This window comes from Olea europaea, chromosome 21 (genome assembly GCF_002742605.1).
Source record: "Olea europaea var. sylvestris chromosome 21, O_europaea_v1, whole genome shotgun sequence".
Taxonomy (NCBI): Eukaryota; Viridiplantae; Streptophyta; class Magnoliopsida; order Lamiales; family Oleaceae; genus Olea; species Olea europaea.
Window position 1 is genome coordinate 17,481,329 of NC_036257.1, and position 10,548 is coordinate 17,491,876.

The following is a 10,548-nucleotide window of genomic DNA, read 5'->3' on the forward strand; positions in this document are numbered from 1 at the left end:
GTTAATCTTTTCCTTTTTTAGATGATGAATGCAATATGATTCAAAGCGATTACTTATGGTGAGATGTACTTAGTACTAACATGAATATTGATTTCATTTTGAAGATGAAGTTAATATTCAATTTAACTGTCTTAATTTTCATTAAGCACAAATTATTTTTATAAATGAAGTCATCAATGTTTATCATGTTAAAAAAAAAAAAAAAAAAGATATTTCGTATTTATGATTTTAAGGGAAAATTTCTTCCAATCTAGATTATCTAGATTTGGAATGTTTTAGTGTATCAAAATGCTTCTGAGGGTAGCATTATCCAAAGGCAGCACTCTTAATTTGAATTTCAACAAGAACTTCGTTTGAATACTGTATTTGTTGCAAGTAACCCCCTGGCCACCAACCCAAACCTCTTTTCATTATAAAAGAGCTCATTTGATCAAATCTAGTGATCGTCTTTCTTTTTTGTCTTCTTTTCTTTTCTTTTCGTTTCATTTTATTTTTATTTATTTAATTAAAAGTAAGGACATTGTAGTTTTTTAATCGGGGGGGTGGGGGGGGTGGGGACAGAAATCATAAAAATGGATCATCTGCTAGATCCACGACATGAAAATACATTAGGGACCGAAGTCACCCATAAGCCATAGATTAGGGACCATTTGTGCCCATTTCCATAATATTTTGAGAAATTTTAATTTTTTGGGTTTTTTTATTTTGAGAAAATTATTTTATTTGGATTTCTTTGATTTTAATAATCACCAACTAAATTTCCTTTTAACCCTAGCCATCCTAATTTAAAAAAAAAAAAAAGAAGAAAAAAAGAAAGAAAGAAAGAAATAAAATTAAATCCTGATGATTTTAAATTTTGATTGAATCTTTTCTCAAGTCGTTTTGTGAAATTGCCTTTTTTGTCGCAATTTTGTTCCCACGGGCACTACTCGTCGCTCTTCACATATTTGTTTAATTTTACCATTATAAAATCAATCAGGATCGATCGGTTTAGTAGGAAAAATCGATCGGTTTAATAGGAAAAAACTGAATGAGACCAAAAGGCAATCTAGTTATTATATAATTAAAATTTCTTAGAAAAACGACCCGCAATCGGCGCAATCAGTAAATTAATTATGATTTTACCAGTTTTCCACATTACTTTATGAAAGGACAAACAAAAAAAATTCCTTCTTGACATATATATTCTTCATTTCCACACCACTGTGTGATATAATCAATCATGTTCTTTGAAATTTAGGTTTCCTTTAACATAAAAAATTACCTCATTGATTAACTGTCAAGCAGATACGTGGGAATTTGGTACAAAAAGATACCTATTAGAACTGTAGTCTGGGTTGCCAACAGAGAATTTCTTCTAAACAATACAGCATGAATGTTGAAGGTCATCGAGCCAGGACTTCTGGTTCTTTTTGTTTTACAATTTGAACTTCATAAAATTGTTACCAAATTTAAATTATATATAAATATAAGGATACACCAATTGTTTTATTGATGGGATTGCTCTTCCAAAACCATGTCGCTTTTTTGCACTTTGAAAAAGTAAAATTGTTAACAAATTTAAATTATATGTAAATATAAGGATATGTCAATTGTTTTATTGATGGGATTGCATATCAATGACAATAAATATAACGTAGTCCCTTTATAACAATGTTTTAACAACGGTTATTGTTTATGCATTCTATTGGAACAACAATTTCAATCATATTATTGCTTTTATATTCATTATCTTGTTCTATTTGCCTCCATAATAGATGAAATGTTAATTCTATATCCATATTTGTGAAAAAATTCAAATAAAATAATGTGAGACTTTTTTTTTTTTTTTAAAGAGTTACATGGTTTGTCACTTTTAATTTTTTGCAAATTAACACATACACAAAAAATACAAATAAAGTGGTACATCACGTCACTATTTAATGTAAAACAAGATTTGAATCCATATTCACATCTATTTTTTTTAATACGCATATATGCATTTCTTTTATTGATTCTAAATAATTCAAATGAGATAAGCTGTGATCTTTTTAGAAAAAAAGTGGCAGAATGTCACCTTCAAAATCTAAAATCTTAATTCATATGTAAAATACAAAATAAAGTGTTATATTATATCACTTTTTAATATAAAACAATGTTTCAATTCATATCCATATTTACATTTTCACAAACACACTTGTTTGCATGTATTTAATTGAAACAAAGGAATTTAAATGAGACAGATTGCAAACTTTTCAAAGTGAGAGTGCTCCACTTTTCCCTTCTCATTTTCTTAAACACGTTACATGCATCACTTGAATTGATTAAAAAAGTTGATTTTTCATATATATTAACTCAATCGAATTCACACAAATCTAAATGTTACTGTATACTAATTCAAAATTCTTAATCTAAAGATAAAATATCATATGTGCTAGAACCAAAAATAAAAAAATATAATATAATGAAATGAAACAAAGTATAAACTAATTGAATAAAAAAATTAGAAATAATACAAACCTACAGATTTGAATTGATTATTTACAAATTTGGAGGAAAAAAATTTGAAGAAAAAGGTAGTTAAAGCAACTCTTGATCTCTTTTGGGCTTGATTTGTACAAGATCTCCGCTTATAATTTCGATTTTGCTTGATTTGGAGCTTGGTGGATTCGAATTTCTGCTGAATTTGGAGCTTTATGTTTTTTATTTCTACACCATATTTCTTACAGTTTTGGAGGTGAAATATTAGTATTTACATTTTATTTCATATTTACAAATTTTTCAATTGGTACTAGGATACAACTTAAATCTCTCTAAAGGAAGGTTATGTGTTCGAATCCTGGAAATGCGGCAGAAAGTTGTGAGGGATAAAAAATTTCCTCCCAAAATGAGTAGTATGTAAATTAATGGTTTGGACTCAAAGGCTGGGTCAGGGCAAATATCCTCCCAAAGCGGACAGTACGTAAGTTAATATCTTGAACACAAAAGCTAGATTGTTACAAAAAATTAGTGAGGGGTAAAATGACTAGGCTCTCCCAAAATAAATAGTACGTAAGTTAACTGTTTAGACATGGAGACTCAATCGTTACGAAAATGTGCATTTTTTGCAACGATCCAAGCCTTGTGCTCGACCGTTCTCTTATGTACCGTTCAATTTAGGAGGGCATTTATCCTCTTATCCCTCCCAACTTTCTGTTGCATTCCCCAAGATCCGAAAACATGACCTCCCATTATTCTCTGTACTCAGCTTAACTATCTCTTAATGGAAGGGCCATGAATTCAAATCTTGAGGATGCGACAAAAATCATAAGGGGTAAGACAGACTCAGGTTCTCTCATAGGGGACAATACGTGAGTTAACAACTTGAGCATAGAGGCCGAATCATTATAATTTAAAAATCACCAAGACCAATTTCCTCAAAACCGATTCAAAAAATACTCCCATGCATTAGAGTTTGGGTGAAGGAATAGGGACAGAAAACGGGGGAGGAATAGAAAGGATTTTGGGGTATTGACTTGCGGTTGAAATTAGTTTTAAAAAGAAAAGAATTTTTCTAATTTTCATACAATCTCAAGATTGGGCCTAATTTTCCTCATTAAATTTTCGCAAGTTCGCCTATACATAATTACAGTTGATATAGTTTTCAAAAAAAAAAAAAAATTATAGTTGACATTTTAAAAATTATTGTTGACATTTTTCTATTTAAGCTAAACTAACAATTATTAACTGCAAGCATAAATAGAAAGACCCGCTTATCCCAGGTCAATGTCAACGGGAATGGATAAGGGAAAAGTGGAAAAAGGTCGAAGCATGCATAGAATTTTGAAGAATATTATATTCTGCCTGTCTGTAATGGAAATATTATTTTTAATACTCATGATCATTAATCCATGTGTACATATATCAATTCTGTTAAACAAGAAGAACAGACGGAGATACTGTCAGAAATAGAACCATGTCGAACACAGATTTCCCCTTACTTTTTGTCTTAACCTTCTTAATGTCTGTCCACAAGATTTCCAATACAATGGATACTATAGATACTACACAGATCCTTAAAGATGGTGAGACCATTGTTTCATCTGATGGAACCTTTGAATTGGGATTTTTTAGCCCTAAAAGTTCAACGAATCGATATGTGGGCATGTGGTACAAGAAAATAACAGTTATGACTGTAGTATGGGTTGCCAACAGAGAAGTTCCACTTACAAATACATCAGGAGTCTTGAAGGTTATCGAGCCAGGACTTATAGTTCTTCAAAATGACAATAATGGCGTTATCATATGGTCTTCTAACACATCACAGCCTGTGAAAACTCCGGTGGCAAAATTGCTGGACTCAGGCAACCTTGTCGTGAAAGATGCAAATGATGATGACCCCGAGAATTTCCTCTGGGAGAGTTTTAATTATCCGACTGATACAATTTTCTCAGGAATGAAGTTCGGTTGGAACTTTAAAACTGGTCAAGAAGTGTATCTATCATCATGGAAGAGTGACGATGATCCATCTTCGGGAGATTTTAATTATCACTTTGATCCTACTGGTTATCCACAACATGTCTTGAAAAAAGGTTCAGTGGTGCAGTTTAAAAGTGGACCTTGGAATGGACTACGCTATAGCGGGGCTCCAAACTTGAGGTATAATCCTATTTACAAATACGGAGTAATTCTAAACAAAAATGAGGCGTACTTTTCTTTTGAGCTCCTAAACAGTTCAATTATTTCAAGATTTACCTTGAGCGAATGTGGTGTAGGACAGCGCATGACATGGATTAATCGAACACAAGAGTGGACAGTTTACATCACAGCTCCAACAGATAATTGTGACATTTACGGATTGTGTGGTGCATTTGGTAGTTGCAATATTGCGAATTCTCCGGTTTGTGGATGTTTAGATAGATTTCAGCCTAAAGATCCAGAAGGATGGGAGAATGCAGATTGGTCGAAAGGGTGTGGTCGCAGAACTCCCTTGAATTGCCAAAAGGGAGACGTATTTTTCAAGTATTCTGATATTAAATTGCCCGACACACAATATTCCCGGTTTAACAAGAGTATGACACTGAACGAATGCAAGGTAGCATGCCTTAGAAATTGCGCTTGTACGGCTTATTCTAGCTTGGATATAAGCACAGGGGGAAGTGGATGCCTACTTTGGTTTGGAGACCTAGTAAACATCAAAGAACTAGATGAGGAAGGCCAAGATATTTACATCAGGATGGCTTCTTCAGAATTAGGTTAGAATTTATAAAAATAAAATTTACTCTTCTTTTCCTATTCAATTGATTTGTATTCTTCTCATTTTCAAGGTTTTAACATCAATGAAAATTAATCCATTTTTTATTTGCATATAAAATTTTGCAGAGTTAAAAGATAGGAAAAGAGAAGTTCTTGAAGTAAGTTTGTCATTGTCAATAGGAATGGTTCTGATTGGGCTTTGTCTGATGCTGTTTCTTTGGAAAAGGACGAAAAGAAACCACATGCTGAGAAAAGGAGGTAAGAAAAATCTACCATTTTCCACTGAAGACAACCGGAGAAACAAAGCTCCTTCTTTTACTTCCAATTCAACGCTTTTGTTTCAGGCAGGCTAGTAGACAACTTTATGAACCGTAAAAATGATGAAATTCACAACAAAGACATACAGCTACCACTGTTTGATCTACATACATTAACTAAAGCTACAGATAATTTTTCAATTGATAACAAGCTTGGAGAGGGTGGGTTTGGACCTGTTTACAAGGTAATAATTTTTTTTCATTTTTCATTTATTGTCTTTCTAGGGATCTATGCTCTCAGATATTTATTTTTTGTCCCAAATTTATGGATGTTCAATCGATGAACAGCATTAAATAACTTGTTTGCATAATCATATGGAAATTTACTCTTCTTTTTATGTAAAACGAAGTCTTTTAAAGTGAGTGGAAGATGATTTGTAAAGATAGAAATAGTGAGGAATAATTTCAACTGTAAGGATAAGTTGGAGGAGAAAATAATAATTTATTAGGAAAGATAGTGGATTGCCATTTTGTATTGTTTGAGTTTTATCTCTTTATTTGCATCATGTTTTCTCATGAAGTGAAACTTGATATCCTTTTCTCCTGATAAATTAGTTTGATGATTTTATTTTAAGCGACAAAATTTTTCTTCGTTTTCAAATACTCGACAAATTTTTTCTTTGAATCAAAAGTCCGTCATATAACTTTTTCTTTTACAAATGTCACATTAGGAGTGGCAATTGGCCTTTATGTTCACAAGATGAGCCTAGCTCAGGCTCATTCAAGCTGCTCCGAGGTCGAGCCAAGCTCATGAGGAGACTCAATTATTCTAAATGCAATTATTGTTTTATGCATCCATGGTGGGCCTATATAGTGAGTAGACACAATTATATAATATTTTTTATTAATACCTTCTCATAAGTATGATGTGAAAGAGATAGCATCGTCATATTTTAGTAAATCATGTATTAGCATTTTTTTCTTGTGAAATAATCAATGCAATTAGAACAAATATTATTTCTACTTATTGGAACGTACCTTGGTTGTAGATGATCCTATGCGAATTTCATGAAATGTTTATTGTCCACTATGTTTATCGACAACTCAACACCGACTACGAACTTGACCATTGTTTCACGGCTTTTTTCTCTTGAATAGATCCATGTGTTGAGGGTACTAGGAGTACCAAAATGAAGTTGTGTTTGTGTTTGACCAATAAATCCATGTTTGACTGAACATTTCTTATAATGCCGATTGAGGTGGGTAGTTCTGATTCCACTAGCCATGCCAATTTCGTCTGACAGTACTTATATACTGCTTTGGATTCTTGATTTCGTCTACTAGACGACTCGTCAAAACCAATTTGAAGTAGTTTGTTTAAAAATTCCTTACGTCTCATATCAACTACTTTGAGTTTTTCTTCATCAGTGTTATCCAAATCAACTGGTCTACTACTCCCATGCAAATCTTCAACCCCCAAACCATCGAAATTGGGACGTTATTAAGATCGATAAAATTATTATCGAACATAGGAGACATGAATTGTGGTGTCAATGGTGAGTTACCACCACCAAACATAACCTCAACATAGCCATTGTCATCCACTTATAAAAAGAAATTGGAAGGTATAAATAGAAAATAATAGATGAAGAACTGAATTGAGAACGAAGTGAAAAAAATATGAAATTAAAAATATACAATTGTGTAACTTATGTTTGTATGAGTAATGTTGAATTGAATTGAGAATGAGATATTTAGACTGTAAAATGTAGATGACAGATTTATAGAATTTTTTAAAAATTATATATAGTCAAAGTGACCATTGAGGACCCCAGTCGTGGCTCATGGGCTCGATCCACTTGTCGCTCAATCAAATGCTTGGCTAGACCAATTACCACCCCTATGCCACATGGAAAATAATTGCTGTTATATTATCAATTTGTCTTCCTTGAGTTTCTTCGTTTTTATAATTTTCTTTAAATTTTCTCTCACATTCTTTTAATTTCTGAGATCACATATTAACTTTAGATTGAAAAGCATTATCCGTGTCAATTTTATAGCGTCTTTCTAATTTTTTTTCATGAGCTTATAGTGAATACATTAATTCAGCAGCTGTTAATTTATCTATATTTTTAAACTCTTCCACAATTGCAATGGTGGATCATACTTTTCTATATAAGTAATTAAATTTTTTCCAGGAACTTCATTTTCAAAAATGTCATCTACATAAGCTTTTAGTTGATACAATTTCAAATACTCTTGAACAATAATCTTTTATAGTCTCCAAATCTTCCATTTTTAGATTTTCATAATTCCTTCTTAAAGTTTGAAGCTTGTAAGTGCGTACTTTGTTATTGTCGAAGAACTCCTCCTTCAATTTACCCATGTTGCTTTCGCCATTTCAGCTCTCGTCATTCTTGGAAAATACTCATTAGTTAAGCTCATTTGTGGAGCAAGAAAAGCTAGAAAATCCTTTTGTTGATTCTTTTTTAGTCATATGCGACAGATTTATTATTATTATTATTATTATTATTTAACAGTCACCGATGACATCCCACAAAATTTGCGCATAAAAATCTTCCACGAATCGATATGTGGGCATGTGGTACAAGACGATTGCAGTTATTACTGTAGTATGGGTTGCCAACAGAAAAGTTCCACTTACAAATACATCAGGAGTCTTGAAGGTTGTCAAGCCAGGACCTCTAGTTCTTCAAAACGACACTAATGGCATTATCATATCATCTTCTAACACATCATGACCTGTGAAAACTCCGGTCGTAAAATTGCTGGACTCAGGAAACCTTGTCGTGAAAGATACAAATGATGATGATGACACTAAGAATTTCCTATGGGAGAATTTTAATTATCCGGCTGATACAATTTTCTCAGGAACAAAGTTCGGTTGGAACTTTGGAACTGGTCAAGAAGTGCATCTATCATCATGGAAGAGTAATGATGATCCATCTTCGGGAGATTTTACTTATCACTTTGATCCTATTGGTTATCCACAATGTGTCTTCGGGAGAGTTTTAATTATCCGACTGATACAATTTTCTCAGGAACGAAGTTCGGTTGGAACTTTAGAACTGGTCAAGAAGCGTATCTATCATCATGGAAGAGTAATGATGATCCATCTTTGGGAGATTTTACTTATCACTTTGATCCTACTGGTTATCCACAACATGTCTTGAAAAAAGGTTTGCTGGTGCTGTTTAAAAGTGGACCTTGGAATGAACTCTGCTATAGTGGGAAGCCTAACATGAAGTATAATCCTATTTACATATATGGATTAGTTCTAAACAAAAACGAGGCGTACTTTTCTTTTGAACTCCTCAACAGATCAATAATTTCAAGATTTACCTTGAGTGAAAGTGGTGTAAGACAGCGCATTACATGGATTAATCGAACACGAGTGGGAGGTTTATATTACTACTCAAACATGTAATTGCGATAGTTATGGATTGTGTGGTGCATTGGGTAGTTGCAATATGCGAATTCTCCAGTTTGTGGATGTTTAGATAGATTTCAGCCTAAAGATCCAGAAAGATGGCAAAATGCAGATTTGTCAAATGGGTTTGATGGCAGAACGCCCTTGAATTGCCAAAATGGAGACGTATTTTTCAAGAATTCTGGTATTAAATTGCCACACACAATATTCTTGGTTTAACGAAAGTATGACACTGACTGGGTGCAAGGTAGCATGCCTTAGAAATTGCTCTTGTACGGCTTATTCTAGCTTGGATATAAGTACAGGGGGAAGTGGATGTCTACTTTGGTTTCAAGACCTAGTTAACATCAAAGATGAATACGATTAAGGCAAAGATGTTTAAGGCTGGAAACAGTCCAACATTTCATTAGTGGGCAGCATAAGATTCTTGAAAATGACTGGCCCGGCTTTGTTGAATAACAAAGAAATTGAAGACAAGTCCAAATTCATTTAAACAACTCTATATTTATTTATAGTATCCATTTTGTAGGAATAAAAACATTATAGAAAGTCACAGAGAGAGATTTAGAAAACCCTAGCCACAATGGAAAATGACAAGGATAGTGCTGTAAAACTTGTAAGGTTCTGGGTTAGTCCATTTGTTCATCGGGTCAGCCGGTCAGGTGGGCTCTAAAACTGCAGGGCATTGAATATGAATATATTGAAGAAGATATCTTTAACCAGAGCCGTCTACTTTCAGAACTGAATCCTGTCCATGGAAAGGTTCCTATCCTTGTTCACATTGGAAAACCATTACCAGAGTCATTCGTTATTCTAGAACCTAGAGTACATCGGCGACGTATGGAAGCAGAATCCTTTGCTGCCTTAGAAATTGCTCTTGTACGGCTTATTCTAGCTTGGATATAAGTACAGGGGGAAGTGGATGTCTACTTTGGTTTCAAGACCTAGTTAACATCAAAGATGAATACGATTAAGGCAAAGATGTTTAAGGCTGGAAACAGTCCAACATTTCATTAGTGGGCAGCATAAGATTCTTGAAAATGACTGGCCCGGCTTTGTTGAATAACAAAGAAATTGAAGACAAGTCCAAATTCATTTAAACAACTCTATATTTATTTATAGTATCCATTTTGTAGGAATAAAAACATTATAGAAAGTCACAGAGAGAGATTTAGAAAACCCTAGCCACAATGGAAAATGACAAGGATAGTGCTGTAAAACTTGTAAGGTTCTGGGTTAGTCCATTTGTTCATCGGGTCAGCCGGTCAGGTGGGCTCTAAAACTGCAGGGCATTGAATATGAATATATTGAAGAAGATATCTTTAACCAGAGCCGTCTACTTTCAGAACTGAATCCTGTCCATGGAAAGGTTCCTATCCTTGTTCACATTGGAAAACCATTACCAGAGTCATTCGTTATTCTAGAACCTAGAGTACATCGGCGACGTATGGAAGCAGAATCCTTTGCTGCCTTAGAAATTGCTCTTGTACGGCTTATTCTAGCTTGGATATAAGTACAAGGGGAAGTGGATGCCTACTTTGGTTTGTACAACAAGAGGTTTTTTCTTACAGTTCCATTTTTTAATCCTATGACCTATTTATAGCTTCAGATGTCGGTGGAAATTGT

At 33.5% G+C, this 10,548-nt stretch overlaps 1 protein-coding gene across 1 annotated transcript; it reads left to right on the top strand.

Moving 5' to 3' along the window:
• The first annotated feature begins 3,934 nt into the window (after positions 1-3,934).
• LOC111370229 (G-type lectin S-receptor-like serine/threonine-protein kinase At4g27290) lies at positions 3,935-9,289 on the top strand. The gene is made up of 7 exons (XM_022991914.1): positions 3,935-5,213; positions 5,341-5,472; positions 5,559-5,693; positions 8,271-8,474; positions 8,534-8,893; positions 8,993-9,106; positions 9,228-9,289. Exons 1-7 carry the CDS (start codon positions 3,935-3,937, stop codon positions 9,287-9,289), a joined length of 2,286 nt encoding a protein of 761 aa, XP_022847682.1.
• Positions 9,290-10,548: the final 1,259 nt, after the last annotated feature.